The following is a 20430-nucleotide window of genomic DNA, read 5'->3' on the forward strand; positions in this document are numbered from 1 at the left end:
GAGAGAGGAGCTATCGGCCAAGTTAGCCAAGGAAAGGAAAGGATTTGATTAAGATAAGTATCTAAAGGATCTGTGGGTGTGAGTGAATGGAGAAGATGAGTGGATACGAGTATCTCAAATCATCACAAGGGAAATGAAAGGAAAAGAAAAGAAAAGCACAGGACTTGTGAAAATGGGTCCTTAGAATCTTTGTCACGACTTGGATTTACAGATTATAATGAACCTTTCAATTTTCTACCTACATGATAATTGAATCTTAAGGTCAAAGTTCCTACAAATCTGTTTTTGAGATCAAAATATGCAAATCTCTTATGTTTCTCTCACTTCATCAGATCCATAAAACGACTTGCCTCGACTCGACACGGCTCGTTATAATAGAGGGGGTAATGGAGGAATAGTCAAAGAAAGAAAAAGAAACTTTTAGATTTCTCACGTCTCTACGCTCAAAAGGAATAAAATCTAAAACACAAAACAATAACAAGTCCCTATTAGCTAGCTTGCAGTTCACGTGTGGGTTGGCTTCTACTGCCAAATACAACCAAAACAGTGTCTACTTCTTGCCTTGTGGCTTGTGACCACAACACGCACTAACCTTGGGGCGTCTAGATCTACAGCTTCGCTATCCTATCCCACAATAAGTGAAGAAGACAATCAGTAAGATGGAGGAGAAGTGCACAGAGAAGCCAGATTCAAGTTTACAGATCGGTTCAAAAAGTTGGCAAAATAAAGACTGGTCAAAAAGTAGGAGACGTCAATATCTAAATAACCAAATTTGAATCAACTTCTTGAATCCATTCAGGTAAGAATAACAGAAAACCATAAAAGAGATCAATTGGTACACACAAACTAAAGCAATGAGTATTTAAGGATTTTCTTTTCCTCGGAAAAAAGGGCCTGCCAATACTTTCTATTAATACGGTTCATCATCTTGAACGTGTCAGAGAATGTAATCAAATGTATATGAACAATTCGTCTAGACAGCTGTGTTGCAAGGGATTTCCTCCTAACCAACAGTGAGCTAAAAATATCTAATTGAATTCCCCTATATATTAAATTACAATGACGAATATGTTCATTCAGTGGCATTGTAAGTTGGAAGGACAAGCAGATAATGGGATGAATGGAGAAACTAAAATGATTTACCTTCACTCTTCAGTGTCATATGCAGGCGACTTTATCGAAAGCTTTCCACCAATATGTGAGGCAAGCATGTCAATCATAAACCGATGTCAGAAAACAGTATCCAAAAGCAATCAACTCTAACTGGCATCTCCAGCCTTGAAGAGAGTAGTAACACTAGAGAGCTATATTTCCCAATGGAATTGTCGTGGAATCCAAAAAGTGATCCAAATTCTCAATGAAAGCAATGAGAATTGAGGAAAACCTCCAAGAGGGGTCCATTTCCGAGATTGAGGTCAACTCTGAACAATTTCTAAGACTGGCCATTTCCATCAACTCTGCTCGGTGCACCCACAATGAAGTGTAACTGAAGAGTAGGCTAGTCACTTCCGCTGCTGTGTCTATCTGTGCAGAAGCATGAGAATAATATTTAAGCAATTTAAGGTTAAATCTGTATAAAACAATTTGAAAAGACGAACACAGGATTCACAGACCTCCAGATGGTCTTTTCCCTTCCATAGCCTCTTTCTTCTCTGTGCAACTTAAGCATAGAAAAGGTCCATCCCAAGCACGTAATTTTCCTCTGTTAGATGAGCCGGCATATATGGAGACACCCTCCCGTGGTTGGATTTCAATTTGGCATACTGCACATACAAACAGCTTAAACATGTTGCAGATAGGATACTTGGCATCTAACCTGCATTTCAGAAGTTGGAAGCCAAGAGAATATTTATCATAAGACAAGTACAATTTAACACCGCTACTAGAAAAGCGACAATAAACCAGAATTGCCCATCTGAGTTGATCAACAAAATGTTAATTAAATTAATTCAACTTTCTCTGCTGTTAAAGCACAAACCTTTCTGCCAGCATAGCCGATCCTTCCTCAAATAATTCCTCGACAACATCCGGCTCATTATATTCCCTCTCAAAATGAGAAGATGATTCAGAAGACTTTTTGCGGAACATTGATTTAAACATTCCTTTTACCTGCTTCTTCGGTGGTGGCAAAGCAGTAGATGGTTTCTCCCTTGGTAATATGTCAATCACAATACATGTAGTATCATCTCGAAGACCCTTTGACTGTACTGCTTCCTGTAAAGAAAGACGTTCAATTAGTACAAAATCATCATAACATAATAAAGTTATTGTAGCAGTATAAAACAAGGACTAAGAGAATCAATTTGTAATCATCCATACTTTCACAATCTGTGCGGCAGCAGTTTCTACTGGCATCCCCCGACAACAATCATAGGCAGTTTCAGCTGATAAAGCGTCCCAAACACCATCACTTGAAATAATAACCCTACCACCAGCAGAAGATAGCTGCAAGATTAAATAAGAGCATGAATTTACTTGACAAAAGAATGACATTTCAGATGCAGATTAAACAAATATGTTGCGGTTCAATTAAACATCAAAAAAGAAAACCCAGAAAGCAACTGGTTCCCCAACAAGATCTTATACACCAAGTGGTGATGAACTAAAAAACATAAATTCATAGCTGAAAGTAAGACCAGAAGTTCAAGATTCTGGCCTCTCCTCCTTTCAATATGCCCTTATCCACCAAAGACAATGTATACATTTACCCTGTCTCTTTCGCCCTTCCTATTTATAAACTCTCTCCTTCAACGGTTACATTGGCCACTTACTCGCTCATACACAGCTGAGTAACCACCAAAAACTAATAGTACCTTCTCATCTTTAACCAACTCTTCTGTCTAAACCACTTCAAACAGATTGTATTTGTTTCCTCTGACATCTCCTGCTACACAACACAACTCTCTTAAATATATAGTTCATCTGCAGTAAAATTGGGCCACATATTACCTAGCTCGGTTAGCAAGATAAGGTTTCCATAACCGTATAACATATTAATTTAATATTTAACAAAGATCAAAGCAAGAGTATAAGATTTTTCCATAATCGCCAATGAAACCAACAATCCAGTAAAATAAAGCTCCAATCTTTTCCTCATATAAGAATATAATACATCTTGCATTTATGGATATCAAAGGACGTTGAAGATCTAAAACAAGGTTCACATGCAGATCACATGCCAAAACATGGGGAAAGAAACAATAGTAAAAATTAATGAGTCACCTACTGTGCCCAAGCATCTGTCAAACAGAAGCAATTATAATCACTTGAAAAAAATTGTTTCGATGAGCAACAGCCTTATGCTAAATTTCAAAAGAAAAATTACTACATAGAAAGAGGATTATTTTGTAGCAAGCAAGGATAAGTACAACTTTTCAATATATAACACCTAGAGAAAATAAACATCATCCAACAGAAAGCTACCTTAACTTGCTTCACATAGGGAACAGGCACTATAAACTCGCCAACATCCATATCACCAATTGATCGTGATAGACACAAGCCACCAGGCCAGCATCTCAACGGACCAATCTAAAAAAAACAAAGGACATGCAAGTTAAGCATACAAAATTCAGTCTTGGAACACTTAGTAGAAAAGGCAAGACTAGCTTATAAAAAGTCAGTCAAACTAACATACCTCTGCACCACCACCAGTATTCAGCCGACCCACCTCACCACCACTAGCAATTATACGTTCTCTCCTATTCAAAAGCATTCAAGAATCTTAAGCACAATAATAATAGATAAAGTGGGTCGTACAAAGTCATGTTGCAATAAAAGAACCACATACTCTTCTTCGTTGCATTCTAGTCTATGATCTGCAGATAAGTAGTAAATGCCACCTTCAGCTGATTCTAAAGTGCACCGGGAATCACCGACAGAAGCAACAGTGAGAACCCATCCCTCAATGATCATGAAGGTGACGGTGGTTCCTGATGTTTGTGCTGAAATAACAAGAAGTAACAAGGCATCAATATCATAAGGTTTTTAAAATGTCCATAACAGAATTGCAACTTCTGGGTAGGGAACTTATAAGAGAAGTTGTGAGAAAGGAAAGGCTGCAGACGTGCAGCCCATAGACTAATGGTGATCAAGTAGAATGGGTCATGTCAAATACTTTCGAGACTAATTCTGGGCAAACCAGAATCAGAAAGTTATATCTATTTCCTTTTTCCTCCAAATTAAGTAGCTAATTTGCACTCTTGAAAGCAAGATATGGTAGATACAAGTTTCCGCGACCCTTTCATCATCATACAAAGTAAAATGAACTCCATTCCACAATCTTCCCTTTCTAAGGTGAGTGAATGTGGATTACACCTAGAGGTTGGTAACCAAGAACAACTAAGATCAGAAATTTAGTTTATATGGAGATAGTCTAACCTTTCTCTTGAAAATCTTTGTCCGTCTTCACAAAACCTGCAACCAAGGCCCTTGGCAATGCTGCAATCCATTCATCTCTGTTGAGATCTGATGGAATAGCAGCTAAAACATTGTTCAACAAATTCTCCTTAGCATAAATAGCTGCAGCAGATCCATTATGTCCATCAAAAAGCTGCAAACATGAGAATTCAATTTTTAACTTTAATCTAATGCAGCAAAATTTCACATTCTTATGGACGGAGATTATATACAGCATAGATGTTAAAAGTAAACCACCGATCGAATAGAGTACATCAACATTTTCCAGCAAATAAAGAACCTACCCCAAAAACCGAATACGTTGAGACTCCATCTCCGACCACTCTCTCGCATTCCGTCTTTAGTAATGTAAAATCCTCCCCTTTCTTACTCTGACTCGCCTGACCATGTATGATTTCCGGTCTCTCAATCTTCTCAATCGCCAATTCACGCTTCAGGAGCACGGAAAGCGGGACTGTATGATGTTCACTCCTCGTGGACATTGTATTTCGCGTCCTCAAAATTGCAAAACAGCCTTCCGCAGAAAATATGCAGCGTCCAACTCTAAATCGTCATATCTACTCGAACAAATCCTGCAAAATAGATCATCAAAAACGCACGAACCAAACACTTTACATGCATATACAGCAACATTGCATAAATTAAAACCAAAAACAAATTTCGTACAAGAAATTACACATCCAATCATACGCTTCAAGGACGCAAATCACACCATCATTACTGCATACCTTTCGAGATCTCCAAGTGGAAGAGAAAAAATTCCACAAAAATAACAACATTTCACATACGAATCAAATAACAATTTACCCCGAATTCAACATCGGAAAAAACATAAGCCTCTAGTTCATTGATCCGGAACAGAATATTTAGAAGAAAAAAAAACGCAATGAGAACAGAAATAGATTCGATGCAGATCACAGGGAGCGAAACACGACCATCATACCCTACTAACATTCCAAAATCCTCGAAAGGGGGAAACGGCCAAACCAAAAACAAAAACACGAAAAGGGAAAAAAATAGAAAGAGCATTTACAGGCAAGAGGAGACGAAAACTCAGGCGATTGATTGATGACAACTACACCAAAATTGGGGAAAATTCCATCAATCGAATTGATTTCTTCGATCGAGAAACGCGGATCCCGGCATCCTGCAAAAATTCCATTGCTCTTCAGCGCGCGCGAGAGAGAGAAAGAAAGAGGGAGAGGGAGAGAAATGTAAATGGAAAAATAAAAAATAAAAAAGCGTAAATGAGGGAGTTTTGTGGGTGTCCTTTTTGTGTGTTTTACAGGTGACATGGCAAATGAAAAAAAAATAAGTAGAAACAAAATTAAAAATAAATAAATAGAAATATAATTCGTTAATTTGGCGCCCCGAGCCGGTTCGAAGCCGACATAGCTGTCTTTGGCGCTTGCGGCGCCTTGAAAACCGTTGATTCAGCATTTTCCCCTCTATTGACTTGTTGACTTCCAATTAATTAAAAAAAAAATAAAAATAAGAAGAAAATAACATGCCGGTCACGTTTCCGGTCTGGGCCTGCTCCTCTTGGGCCCACTATTTTAATGGGCCCTACTATATCTATTTTTCCACATTCGATCCGGTCCACTTCCAACCCGTCTCCACCCCCTTTCATTTCTCCTTTGCCAAGTGTCACCTTTTTACCAACTCCATAAGTCTGCATAATTTCCATCCTTTCTTTTTCTTTTTCTTTTTCTTTTTCTTTATTATTGATAACCATGTGGAAATTGAATTATTTGTATTACCTCGTGCCTTTGAAAATTATCACATCGTTTTCTCTAAGTTACAGTTTGGCAAAATACTCTGTACGAGTTCAACGAGCAATCACATAATCGTCGAGTAAAGATGTTTTCAAGCAAATAGTAGAGTTGTAAACTCCATGAAATTATGAACTTACAACGTCCACGATATAAAAAGTTAATAAAGTACAAAATTGATGTTTTTTAGTGGTAGAACCTACAAACTCCTTGAATCAAACAAGGAGTGGAGTTCACAATTCATCACCACTCAACTTTTAGTCTCCCAAATCTTTGGGACAAAAAACCTAGAGTAACAAATAACAACTAGTTTTTTATTTTGAGAATATACATATCAACTATAGAAGATACAATATATTAAGGGTTGTCGCAGGCACGGTCCAAAAGTCCAAGGACACTGGAAGGCGACATGGGGAAATACACATTCCAAAAGGAAAAAAAATCAAAGTCTCAAGTTTGTTGAGAACAAAAACGAATTGCACAACAAAACTATCTTTTATTGATAATGCTGCTAAGCTTAAATAGTAGCTAAACTACATCCACGAAAATAAAGGAGAAAAAATAGCAACTCACTCTTGCTACAAGTCAGCAAAGTGGAAACAGAAAGCTAAAAATAGAAAACTGTTATAACAAAAAACCTTTCATTCCCTCCCTTAAACTAAATGCTTAGAAGCAATTAGTTTTCCTCTGAAAATTCACATACTCCCAGCAACCTTCGAAGCTTCTGAAAAACTTCTAACTTTAAGGGTTTGGTCATAATGTCTGCCACTTGATCTTGGCTTCCACAATGAACCAATTCAGCTACATTATCTTTTGTAAGATTTCTTAGAAAATGAAACCTCATATCAATATGCTTGCTTCGACCGTGCATAACTGGATTTTTTGACAACTTGATGGTTGAACTATTGTCACACAATATGGTAATGCAACTTTCATCTGGATGGCCCAACTCCTTCAAAATTTTCCTCACCCAAACTCCTTGACAAGCACAAATTGCAGCAGCTACAAACTCAGCTTCTGTAGTTGATAAGGTCACAATAGGTTGTTTTTTTGAACACCACGAAACAGCACCTGAACTCATTAAAAATACATACCCAGATGTACTTTTTCGATCTTCCAAATCTCCAACATAGTCACTATCTGTATATGCCAACAATCCAGCATTTCCTCATTTTATGTAATGAATTCCATAGTTCACAGTCCCTTTTAAGTACCGAAGTATTCTTTTAGCTGCTTGAAGATGATCTTCCATTGATTTTACCATGTACCTACTTATAAGGCAAGTAGCAAACATCATATCGGGTCTTGTGGCAGTAAGATACATTAAACTTTCCACCAATTGTTTGTAATATGTATCATCAACAGGGACCCCATTTCCAGCTTTACTCAATTTGGAACCAGGAACAATTGGGTTGTTCACAGAGTTACTTTCCAGCATGCCAAACCTTTTCAAAACCTCCAATGCATATTTTCTTTGACATATAAAAATTCCAGAAGACTGTTATAACACCTCAATCCCAAGAAAGAATCGCATTTTTCCCAAATCGGTCATATCAAATTCACACAACATGGAATTTTTAAAATCAATCATCATAGTTTCATCATCACCAGTAAAAATTAAATCATCAATATACACACTTACAATGATAATTTTTCCTTCCAAACTTCTCTTGGTGAATAATGTTTGTTCGCTATCGCACCTTTGAAATCCTTCATTGATGAAATGTGTTTCAATTCGACTAAACCAAGCACGTGGAGCTTGTTTTAATCCATATAAAGCTTTGTGCAATTTGTAAACTAAGTGCTCATTACCCTTCTTTTGATACCCTTTTGGTTGCTCTACATAAACATCTTCAGTTAACTCACCATGGAGAAAAGCTGACTTAACATCAAGCTGAAAAATATTCCAATCCTTTTGTGCAGCTAGAGCAATAACCATTCTTACTGTATCCATCCTTGCCACTGGTGCAAAAACTTCTGTGTAGTCTACTCCATATTGTTGAGAGTAGCCTTTAGCAACCAATCGAGCCTTGTACTTATCAATTTTTTCGTGCTCATTGTATTTGGTTTTGTAGACCCACTTTACTCCAATCCTTTTATCTCCAATTGGTTGTTCAACAAGTGTCCACGTTTTGTTCTTCTCAATGGATCTGATTTCATTGTCCATGGCCAGCCTCCAATTTCCATCTTGTATAGCATCTTCAAAATACAATGGATCAGTTGATATCCCTAGTGCCATATGAGCTTCATCCTCTGAAAGACCTTCTCCACTAATATAATCATCCATCCATGTAGGAAGACGCCTCTCACGAGATTCCCTTAAACTCCTCACATTTTGTCCACCATCACCAAAAATGTGATCCTCCTCCCTAACTCCATCTTCTCTATCACTATCAAGTTCATTTTCACTCACATTTTCTTCCTCATCTGCATCATCACCATCACCCAAATCTAAGTGTACTACTACTATTTGTTTTGCATCCCAATCCCATTATTTTTCTTCCTAAAAAATTACATCTCTACTCACAAAAACCTTTCCACCGACCGGATCATATAGTCTGTAACCTTTTGACTCTCACTAACTCCCAATAACACACAAGAAATGCTTTTATTGTCTAATTTGGTTCTTTTTGCATCTTGAACATGTGCATGTGCTACACATCAAAAAACCCGAAAATGATCTACTGAGGGTTTTATCCCACTTCAAGCCTCCTCTGGTGTGATATCTTTGACCACCAAGGTAGGACATCTATTTAAGACATAGATGGTCCAATTTACTGCTTTTGGCCAAAAGGTTTTGGGTATATTTTTCTCCGATAGCATTGAACGAACCATGTTCATTATCGTTCTGTTTTTCCTTTCCGCTACACCATTCTGTTGCCAAGTATAGACGGTCGTTAATTGCCTTTTGATCCCATTTTGTTTGCAAAAATCATTGAACTCAACTGAATTAAATTCTCCTCCTCTATCGGTGCGTAAACACTTAATAGGCAACTCAGCTTCTTTCTCAACCAAGGACTTAAAGTATTTGAAAGAGTTAAAAGATTCTGACTTTTCTACCAAAAAATATACCCATGCTTTCCTGCTATAATCATCAATAAACAATAGAATGTACCTTTTGTTGCTATTAGATGTAGGGGTGATTGGGCCACAAATATCTGCATGAATAAGTTCCAGCTTTTGTGTTGCTCTCCAAGTGCTCCTCTTTAGAAAAGGATCTCGATGTTGTTTCCCTTTGATACAATCAGTGCATGTAGCATTTGAGGCACTAAATTGAGGAAGCCCATATACCATGTTTTTGCACTGTAGAGTTCTCAAACCTTTGTAACTCAAATGTCCATATCGTTGATGCCAAAGATGAGATAAACTTTCAGCTTCAGCTTTTGTTTGAAGGCACTGATCAACTTGTGTTTGAGAAGAAGTTTAGGTTAGCAAAATAAACATCCTGTTGTTGCTCATTTTTGTTTGAATAATTAAGCCTTTCTTTGGATGAAATATTTTGCATTCCCCTCCCTTGATCAAAATAGTCAAACCTTTTTCTTGCAATTGTCATATGCTCAAGAGATTGTTACTCAATTCTGGAATGTAGTATACCTCAGTAACAACATGATTAACTCCATTCAGAAACAACTTCACATTTCCTTTGCCCATCACATCCATTTTAGTGTTGTTTCCTAACTTCACTGAATGTCGAAAATCTTCATTGAGTTCACTAAACATGGATCGATCACCACACATATGATTAGAACACCCGGAATCAAGAAACCATGTATCTTCTCTTTTAACTCCATGCAATTCCTCATAGGACATTAGAAGCATTTCTTCTTCTTCATCAATTTCGGCATAGTTTGCTTCTTTATTTTCAGGACACTCATATTGGTAATGCTCAAGTTTTTTGCATCGGTAACACTGCACATTTGCTTTGTTGAAATTTGCTCGACCCCTTCCTCTTCCTCTTCCTCTTCCTCTGTAGCTGCCTCGACCTCGACCTCTTCCTTCATCATTCGTCACCTTCAAGGCTTGCTCCTCTCTGCTTCGTCGCTGAAACTTTTGTTCATGTACTATCAAAGAACTTTGCAACTCATAAATAGTGAGAGTATCAATATCCTTTGACTTTTCAATAGAACAAACGATATAGTTAAACTTTTCTGTTAAAGAGCGTAGAATTTTTTCGACCACTTTCACATCTTGCATATCTTCTCCATAAATCCGCATCTTATTTGCCACCGTCATGACTCTGGAGAAGTATTCTGTCACTTCTTCACAAGACTTCATCTCAAGAATTTCAAAGTCTCTACGAAGAGCTTGTAGATGAGACCTCTTGACCCTTGCATTGCCTTCAAACTTTTTCTTCATTGCATTCCATATTTCTTTAGAAGTGTTCTTCTTGAGAATGGTTTCTAAAACTGTACGATCAATGGCTTGAAAGAGATAATTCTTTACTTTCAAGTCTTTCAGCTTCATCTCATCATTTTTCTTTCGCTGGGCTTCTGTTTGTAACAATTCGCTAGCTGGTTCAACATATCCAGGTTCGACCAACTCCCAGTATTTCTTGGATCGAAGGAAGTTTTCCATCAACATGCTCCAATGATCATAATGACCATCGAAACGTGGAATTACCGGCTGTACAAAACTTCCTTCATTCTTATTTTCTTCCGTAGTCATTTTGCTGCAAAGTTTGAAAGACTGCTGCTTTGAAAAATCAAAACCACCTTGGCTCTGATACCAGAATGTTGAGAACAAAAAAGAATTGCACAACAAAACTATCTTTTATTGATAATGCTGCTAAGCTTAAATAGTAGCTAAACTACATCCACGAAAATAAAGGAGAAAAAATAGCAGCCCACTCTTACTACAATTCAGCAAAGTAGAAACAGAAAGCTAAAAATAGAAAACTGTTATAACAAAAAACCTTTCAAAGTTCTGGGCCAACTAGTCAAGTCAATAGATATATACAAATCGAGAAATAACCAAGTCGTGCTCAATCTGGGTTCTTGCAACCTAAAGCATCACAAACTATCATGACATTGCTAGAGTTACACATAACCACAGGCATAGGGCATTATAAATAGGGTAATTGCAATTGATATCATTTTTAGGAATAATAACCAAGTGTATAACATCATTTTAAAAAAAATTGCAAATATTTCTATCATTGTAGACTCTTACCAGTGGTATGGTCTATCACTGATAGACTCCTACCAATAATATGGTCTATCACTGATAGACTATTTAAATTTGACCATATTTGTAATTTTTTTTACATTATGTTATATTTGCTAATACCTTGAATCTAATGTCTATATTTGCAACTGTCCCTTATAAATATCTCCATTAAACGGCCCCAAAGGAAAAGGTAAAAGAGTAAGTAGACAATGAGAGTATTGACCTTTCTTTTGTGTCTTTGGTTGAACTATACACTTCTTATACTAACTTAGATATCAAAATGTGGTAGACTGGGTATCACACTAGTACAAAGAACTTTCTTGCATATATGTTTAGAAAGTGTGACCATACCAAGAAAAGTGGGTCAATAGTCAACTAGTCAAGCCCATAAAAGTCCCACGACAATGACAAACAAGTGCAAGTTTTCTGCACTACCACATTCTTTTAAAATAAAACAATAAGGTATTTTGTATGGTAGTACATCAAAATATTGGGTTATGGAATAATGAGCTTCAATATTCATCAAGACGTATAAATTAATTTAACAACTTTGGTAGCATTCTCGAAGGTATTTAAGGGATGTACTTTTGGTAATTCATTTTGTATTATACCTAACTTATTTAGTTTGAATTAGATGGCATGATGAACTTTATGTTTCCTAAAATTTTTAAATTTATTGACGTTTGGACTCTTACAATATTTATTTATTACAACAATTATTACTTGACAAATTTAAAATGATATAATAAAAAGATAATGACCATAATATTCTTGATGGCTGTTTTAGAAGACAAAAGCATCTGTTCCATTTTTGGTTTAAAGATGAGTAGATTCCGTTAATAAATTTAATACGTAATTAATTAATGAGTTACATGTTTTTTAAATAAAAGTGTTTTTTTTATTAAATTATATAAATATGTCTCTAAACTTTGTATTTTGTGTCAAAAATATCCCTTAACTCTCAAAAGTTTAAAAAATACCATTAAACTTTCAAAAAGAGTTCAAAAATACATTTGTCGTTGAGAACTATTAAAGTTGTGTTTCCAAAATACTGCTAAATTTTCAAAAGCTTCAATAATACTCTTAATTGAAAAAAAGTTCAAAAATAACTTCACCGTTAGTATATGAACAGAAATCGTTAATATGCCATTACAAAAATAACTTTAGATTTTTTTAAAAAAGATAAAAAAATAAAAATAAAAACTTATAAATGCTCTTATCGTTAATATGATGATCAATTTGAAATTTGCTTAAGTTCAAAAGAACCAATTATAAGACAAATTATATACGTATCCTCATTTTTTTATATAGATACTCTCATTTCTCTATTAATTTTCCAATTCTAACTTATTATACCAATTTTCTCATCAACCAAAATAAAAAAACCAAAATTTTAAGTTAAATCATAAAATCTCATAAATTCCAAAATCAAAATCTCCCAAACATACAAGAATGATAAATAGTTGAATAAAAAATATATTTGGTTATTAACACACACTCAACTATTAACATACAACTTTGTTAAAACATTAAATCCTAAAATCCCTTGGTGCTTCCTTTATTCTCTTTCTTTTCATCATAGTTCATATACCTTAACTGAAGTGTGCAGTTGTATTTATTTATTTATCTTGATAAGAAAATGTCAAACAATTAACAAAAAAATGGAGTAAGAGGGTATTGAATAACGGAGGGGGAGAAAAAAGATGAAAAATAGAGAAGTAAGACGGTATTAACGGTTTCTATTCATATAACTATTGGGGTTGATGTCTTAGATCTCATGGTTGTGTAGTGCATTTGTACAAACATTCTATTATCTAATAAAATAAGGGGTATTTTATTCGACATTTAATTGCATTAACCAAAAAACCAATAAACTAAGATCTAATGTTATCTATTGTAACTTAAACATATATGTGGCAACATAAAGATGGATCATGTTTAAGTGATAACCTGAATGGTTTGTAGTGGATGGATAAGTCTGAATACTTTATCCTAGTGATACTATGAATATGATATGCTTATAGTTGTAACAATTGTTGTAAAGTGCTACAAATAATCTGATCCTGATCATTTATGTGGAGACATGTGAGGGGGGTATTCTATACAAATAGTTTGTATAAGACCGAGCCACGAAATAAATAGTCTTTCTATATAACACCGTTGCTAGAAGAAACTTACATTTCACTAAGATGGTCATAGTTGACTTGACTTGAATTCTGAGTGAATTGTGAACTCTTGCCTATGAAGGTGGTTCTTTGATATACATGGATGAGAGTGACCAGTTTCACTAAATCAATATGCCTACCATTTAGGAGATTCGTCTGATTAGGGAGCTGGAAACGTAGCTACACAAGAAGGAATTCACTCTTTCCCTAGTGTTAGGGTAAGTAGAGAAATTACACAATTAAGGGTTGATTTCGGAGCTTGAACAATGTGGTGTCACACCCTCTCCTGATCTGAGATGGGTTTGGCTATAGTTGGACTATAACTCATTGTTCATTAGAGGGATCAATGGTACTTAAGGTGTTAGATATAACTACAGAGACAAATTGGTAATTTTGGTCCAATTGTACTTACGAGCAATTTGTGAAGGGTCAACTGATGCGTTGTAAATGTGATGGAATAATGGTGTATAATTGCGATGATGGTTTATGCGTTGCACATGCAAGTTTTCCTAGTAAAACCCAAGTATAAATCTCATTAGGTTTCCTGGTAAGTCCAGGGTCGAACATAGAGACTACAGAGTTACTATGCGACGGTAAATTTTGATTCCTTTGCGGTGACAAAAACAAATAAGTGGTTGATGTGTTGTTTGAGTATATTTCCTATGCGGCGGATTTAAGTAAAGAGTTGATAAAATCGAGAATACAATGAGTATGTAATGAATGGGTTGAGAAGGGATTTAGCTAACACTTCCTAAGATTGCGCTCAAGTTATGTGATCATGCTACACACACACAATAGCATGTCATCTCTCAATGCAACGCCATAGTTCTTATTTCTATGACGCATGCGATGTATACGATAATGTCTATAGGACTTATGTCTAAGCCTTTGTTATTATCTATGCGATGATGAATGATACACACATACATAAGATGGCCGCATACTATCATATTATATTTCTAGGGTGCATGCGATGCATAATAGCAATCAGAACTTATGTCTAAGTTTCTATCTCTTGCTTATGCGGTTCTAATCTGACTCTCTCAAACCTAGATTCTAACCTGACTCTCTCAAATCTAGGTTCTTTCTTTAGACTACTCTCTCAAATATCTCTAAAGAGTAACTGACGCATACATAAGACAAGATGATCGCATAAAGTGAAGATCTTTGGTCATGCTAGCTAAGTACCTCTCAACCCATTTCGGAAATTTAGCTACTCATGCAAAATGTGATGAGATTGAACAGATGTTGAGATGAGAATTCCATTTTATAAATAAAGTCAGAATACAAAACAACAATGGAAAGTAGGGATAAGAAGTCCGGTAGCAATGTCTTGCTTCTCGAGGCTTTTACACTGTCTTTTTACTCTACTTTGTCTAAAAGAATATCCTTGCTTTCGCAAGTGTCGGCCCTCTCTTCTTTTATAGTGCTTCCCGGTAGTCTTTCGAGCTAACCCGGAATGATCTCTCGGCGTCTTCTTCTCTTTGCTCGCCTCCGCCTTCTAAGTATAAGAACAACTACAGACTAACAGCTATTTATTTGTCTAATCTATCTTCTATGTATATGGCGAACTATGTCGAACTTCTTTAATGATAGTGGCCTTCGGTATTTATAGAACTCAAGGTGAAGAATATTTTCTCTCTAATGCTTGCAATGATGGGAGGTCATTAAATCTTCTGTCTGATGCGCCGATTAATGGTCACCAAAAAGTTGAATGTAATTGCTACAGCGTGTCGTTAACGGTTTGTCAACTAAATTTGGATCCGACCGTCATCATCTTTCCGTACCATAAGGATTTATTAAGCTTTTACCTTGATGTGTCGTCTTTATGCGGCCACCTTCTTGAGCAAATTCTCGCAAGCACATACAATTGCATGGCTTTGCGGTCGCAATCTTTTAATGTGCGCGGTCGCCGAATTCCTTGGATCGCAATTTTCTTTGCACCAACGCATTTTTCCTGTACAAATTAAGTAAATTAGTTGTTTTTATGCGATGGGCGCATGCGATCGCAATATTCTTAGTTTAACGCTTTTGGACATGATTTTGTATATTTTTATCGTCGCATACCCACATTTTTTTACATCTTTGCGCTGTAATAACGTGCATTTCTGTTCGTTATCATCAACACGTTGTTGATTGGTTATATCCAATAGACACAAAAATATATATATAATGCGAAAAGTGTAATCGTCGGTCTTTAGTGGAGTGACCAGTAGTTAATAGAAATTGATTAATTTATTTTTTTGATTAATTTGAACGATTCAAATTAATAAGAAATTAATATAATGTAAGTGATCACTATAATATAAAGTTCAAAATTATATGAATGAGATTCATATAAATACTATAGGTTAAATGAGAGTAATAAACTATAGGATATATTATATATGATATAATGTAAACTATAGATTATATGTCATATTAGATATAATATATGGTTTAATATTTCGTATATAGATGTATTAAATTAGTTATTATGTATACATATATAATTAATGAATTAATTAAACTATATATATAAGTTTCCTTCAGTTCTGTAGCAACGCTATTATGAACAGGCTTGACTACGACCTGACAACCTTGCTCAATGAGCTATAAACATATCAATCCTTGATGAAAGTCAAGGAACAGAAGGGTGAAGCAAATGTTTCCTCGTCCTCCAAGAAGTTTTATAGAGGTTCGACCTCAAGGGAAAAATGTGCACCTTCTTCTTCTGATACCAAAAAGTAGAAGAAAAAGAAGGGAGGTCAGAAGAAAGCTAACCCCGTTATTGCCTAAAAAGACAAAAAGACCAAGGTTGCAAAGGAAATTTGTTTCCATTGCAACCAGAAGGCATACTAGAAGAGGAATTTTCCCAAGTATTTGGTAGAAAAGAAGAAGGCCAAACAAGGTAAATACGATTTACTCGTATTGAAACTTATTTAATGGAGAATAATGATTCTGCCCGGGCGCCGCTAATCATGTCTATTCTTCATTTCATGGAATTAATTCCTAGCGGCAACTAGAGATTGGGAATTGATGATGCGGGTTGGAATTGGGCACATTGTCTCGATTGTGGTAGTGGGAGGACTTCGTTTAATTTTACAAAAATCTTATTTATTGTTTGACAATGTATATGTAGTTCCTGGTTTGAAAAGAAACTTGATTTTTGTAAAATGCTTACTTGAACCAAATTATTCTCTTAATTTTCATGTAAATAAAGTGTTTATTTACAAGAATTGTGCTCTTGTTTGTTCATCTAAGCTCGAAGATAACCTTTATATGTTAAGGTCGTTAGCATCTAAGGCCTTCCTTAATATTGAAATGTTCAAAACTATTATAACTCAAAATAAAAGACAAAAAGTTTATCCTAAAGAAAATGTCTAACTTTAGCACCTAAGATTAAGTTTATTGGATTTAGGAACATGCAAGCGGAAGCAATTAGGATTTAAAGAACTCTAATTATGTTAATTTAAGGATTAAGCATGCTTGTTCAAAACTGAAAAATAGAGTTTTAAGAGCAAACCTTGATGTAGCTCAAAATTAAAGCAATCCTTTGGTTGTTTTTTATCACGAACACTTATGGACCACCGTTAGAGTCTTTCCTACTATTCCCATACCTTAAAATGGATTGTTGGATCCAAATTTGTGATGAATTTGAAGGAGAAAAAGGAATTTGAAAGAGTTTGAGGAAGTTTTGGTGTTGTGTACTTTGAGAGAAACATCCAGCTTCACAAGCTAACCAAGAAGCTCAAATCTCAGCAAACTTTCTTCTATTATATCCTGTAATTACATTATGTTCCTTAAATCCCACTGATTCTTTAATGAACAATTGGTTTGTGGTCCAACCACTAAATCGAATCTCACTCGAGCAAATGAGAGGGAAGGGCTCCTTGTTCAAGACACAAAGTCTGAAGGAATCGAATCCTGAGCAAAAGCGTGTGAACGCCTTACATTTTTGGTTTTGGTTAAAAAAAAAAACAAAATACAGTAGCAAGCATAATAAAACAAAGGATAAACATATTTAATTTAGCATGCTTTTAAAGAAAAGAGAAAAGAAGGAAGAACAATTTCTTACCTTCGTAGGTCTCTTTATCTTCACGAAAATCACAGGCTTTTTCTCTGCAACATATTTCCAACGAATAATCAACACCACTGTAAGAGAGACCTCGATATTCTCTTGAAATCCAAGTATAGAAGTGTGGCCTCTAACCCTTGAAGGAGGAATAGGAATAGAGAATGGTGGAGAGGAGAAATTGTTGAGAGAATTTGGGAGAATTTAGAGGCTACGGTAAACTATAGGTTATGTGTTATATTAGATATAACATATGGTTTAATATATATATATATATATATAAATTAAAATTGATTTTAATTTAAAAACAGTTATTGGAGAGGATTTATTGGATAATCACCCCTCCCTCTCTGTCTCGTTATAACATGGGTGTGTGAGAGTGGTAGATATAATTCTATTCATCTTTTTCCTCTCACTCACAAAGAAAATTCATTGGAAAAAAAAATCATACTCTCAAAAGAAAATCTTCCCTTCCAAAATTAATTACTGAAGCCCACACAACTCTCAATTGATTCTCAACCTCGAGAATATCAAGGATTCCTCGTGGTAATGCCCAGAATTTGGGGTTTACGTTGCTCTGTTTGTCAATTCGAAGTGAAATTCGATTTGTTCGTGACTTGGAGGGGAAAAGTGAAGAACTTGGTCTTCAAGGGTAAGTGGATCCTTTAATCCCTTCTTCCTCTCTAAATTGTTAGAAAAGCATGCTTAATTAGGTCTGTTTATATTAGTTTTTGTCTTCTGTTTGATCATTGTTTTATAAAATTTAAAATTGGGGCACGATCCTTCTGTTGTGGGTAGTCACCTACTTTTTCAACAACAATAAGGGTATTTTTTTAATTTTTTTTTCTAAAGTTCAGGGTATTTTTTAAACTTTTAAAAGTTCAGAAATATTTTTTATACAAAATACTAATGATTTTTATCCAAAACTAACGGTAAAGATATTTTTAAAAAAACTCATTTTGAAAGTTTAAGGGTATTTTTTACACAAATAAGAAAATTTAGGGGTGTTTTATATAATTTAGCTTTTTTTTAAAAAAAAAATTGAATTGTAGAATTTCAATTTTTCAATTTTAAACTTAGATTCAAATTAATTTTTATAATTCTAATCTTTTCAATATATCTTTTTGTGGTTTCAAGACTTTAATATAGTTGTCAAAGTGAGTTTAGTTCAACAACAATAGACATGACCTTCCTCTTTACAAATTGAAGGTTAAATTCTTTATCTCGTAGTTGTTGTACTAAAAAGAACTTCAATATAGTTACTGTGATTGTAAATATTTATTATTTCTCATAAAACGAGTTAAATTTTAAATTGGTTCTTATAATTTTAGTATAGTTAGAGGTGTTCAAATCACCCGACAACCCGAACAATCCGGACTATCCAATCCAAATTGTAAGAGTTGGATTGGGTTCGGGTTACACTTTTAAAATATTCAAGTTGACCCAAACCAACCTGAATTTCTAATATTATATTTATAACGTATAAATATTATAACTCATATATAATTTTATAATGTTTGTATGAAGTTTATAATAGATATCTAGGATTTTGATATTTAACATTTGAGTTTTATGAAATTTTAGTTATTAATATGTCTTGTACACAAATTTAAGTATCTTAAGTTAACAAAAAAAGAGAAATTTTCACCGGTAGAAAAAAAATGTCAAACTATTTTCAAAAAATAATAAAAGAAATACTGATATATACTGATATACTTCTATCAGCGTCTATCGTTGATAGACTTCTATCATTTTCTATCACTGATAGATACTAATAGACTTTCTATCAACCTCTATCAAATAAAATTACAATTTTGCTATTTTGTGTATTAGTTTTCTTTATTTTTCTATTTTTGAAAACCCACACAAAAATGTAATAAAAAAGAAAAGAAAAAAATAAATAACTTGACAACTCAATCCAACCCAACCCAAACTTTTAAGGTTGGGTTGGAGACCCAGGTTATTTGGGTAGCCCACCAGACCAATCCGAATTTTCGATTTGGTCCAAAAAAATCTCCCAACCTACATACACGGTACACCTCTAAGTATAGTCTCACAAATCATTCATAAAATTATATTTACATACGGTTAGAATTCACTAATTTTCTCTTTTTTTTTACACTATACAAATCATAGTACAGGAGATTAAGAAAGTCAACCAAATTAGAAAACACGATTAAATACAATGTAAATCAATCAAGAGACCGAGTAAATTCAAATTAAGCATAATTCATCGAACTAAAAAAAGGTGGGATTTTTAAGGTCCCATTTTATAACTATTTCATATTTTGTTTTTAATTTTTGAATGTTAAGCCTATTTCTCCCCATTTTTTACAACTATTTGCATCTTTTTAAAGTATAACTGTAGAATTTTTAGTCAAATTCTAAAAGCAAAAACAAAATTTTAAAAGCTACCTTTTTAGTTTTCAATTTTGGCTTAATTTTTCAAACCATTGGTAAAAAATAGATGACAAACAAAGAAAATTGAGGTGAAAGTAGTGTCTATGGCCTATGGACTTAATTTTCAAAAGCAAAAACTCAAAAACTAAATGGTTACCGAACAAGGTCTAAATTTTTAGTTTTAGATCTCGTGTGTTAGTTAGATACCACCAATCAAATAGACAAGTAAATTCTATATTTTGTAGGTTAAAAATCACTTTTTAGTCCTTAAAACATTTATAAAAGTAACAATTTAGTTTCTGAACTTTGGTTTATAACGATTTAGTCTTTGAACTTTCAATTTCCTTTATTTATGCAAGAGATATCATTAAATTTTAACATTTGATTCTAAAATAAGGACTGAATTATTGCAATTTTTAAAGTACAATGACTAAATTGTTACATATTAGAATTC

The 20430-nt window shown here is 34.5% G+C and overlaps 1 protein-coding gene across 6 annotated transcripts; it reads right to left on the reverse strand.

The window, feature by feature from the left end:
- Positions 1-869: 869 nt before the first annotated feature.
- On the reverse strand, positions 870-5742 carry LOC120085570 (Protein phosphatase 2C family protein). Of its 6 annotated transcripts, none has more exons than XR_016532128.1 (10): positions 5453-5742; positions 4704-4991; positions 4381-4552; positions 3791-3944; positions 3638-3701; positions 3424-3531; positions 2320-2445; positions 1979-2214; positions 1614-1763; positions 870-1524 (listed from the first exon to the last, which is right to left on the reverse strand). XR_016532128.1 is itself a non-coding variant. In XM_039041614.2 (10 exons), exons 2-10 carry the CDS (start codon positions 4899-4901, stop codon positions 1297-1299), a joined length of 1485 nt encoding a protein of 494 aa, XP_038897542.1. In that variant the 5' UTR covers positions 4902-4991; positions 5453-5742; the 3' UTR covers positions 870-1296. The 6 variants fall into 6 exon arrangements, 5 of the variants coding, with proteins under 5 accessions (XP_038897542.1, XP_038897544.1, XP_038897543.1 ...); XM_039041614.2 differs by having other exon boundaries at positions 870-1520; positions 1614-1816; XM_039041616.2 differs by having other exon boundaries at positions 1614-1816.
- Between the last annotated feature and the right edge of the window lie 14688 nt (positions 5743-20430).

The sequence above is a fragment of the Benincasa hispida genome, chromosome 9 (assembly GCF_027475165.1).
Source record: "Benincasa hispida cultivar pf3 chromosome 9, pf3_genome.v1.1, whole genome shotgun sequence".
In the NCBI taxonomy this organism is placed as follows: Eukaryota; Viridiplantae; Streptophyta; class Magnoliopsida; order Cucurbitales; family Cucurbitaceae; genus Benincasa; species Benincasa hispida.

Bases quoted from the DNA above. Each gene is read 5' to 3' on its own strand.
- LOC120085570 (XM_039041614.2), bottom strand. From the start codon at position 4,901: ATGTCCACGAGGAGTGAACATCATACAGTCCCGCTTTCCGTGCTCCTG. The intron at 3,532-3,637 runs GTATGTTAGTTT...TGTTTTTTTTAG, and splicing joins ATACTGGTGGTGGTGCAGAG to ATTGGTCCGTTGAGATGCTG. The intron at 2,215-2,319 runs GTATGGATGATT...CTTTCTTTACAG, and splicing joins CTGCCGCACAGATTGTGAAA to GAAGCAGTACAGTCAAAGGG.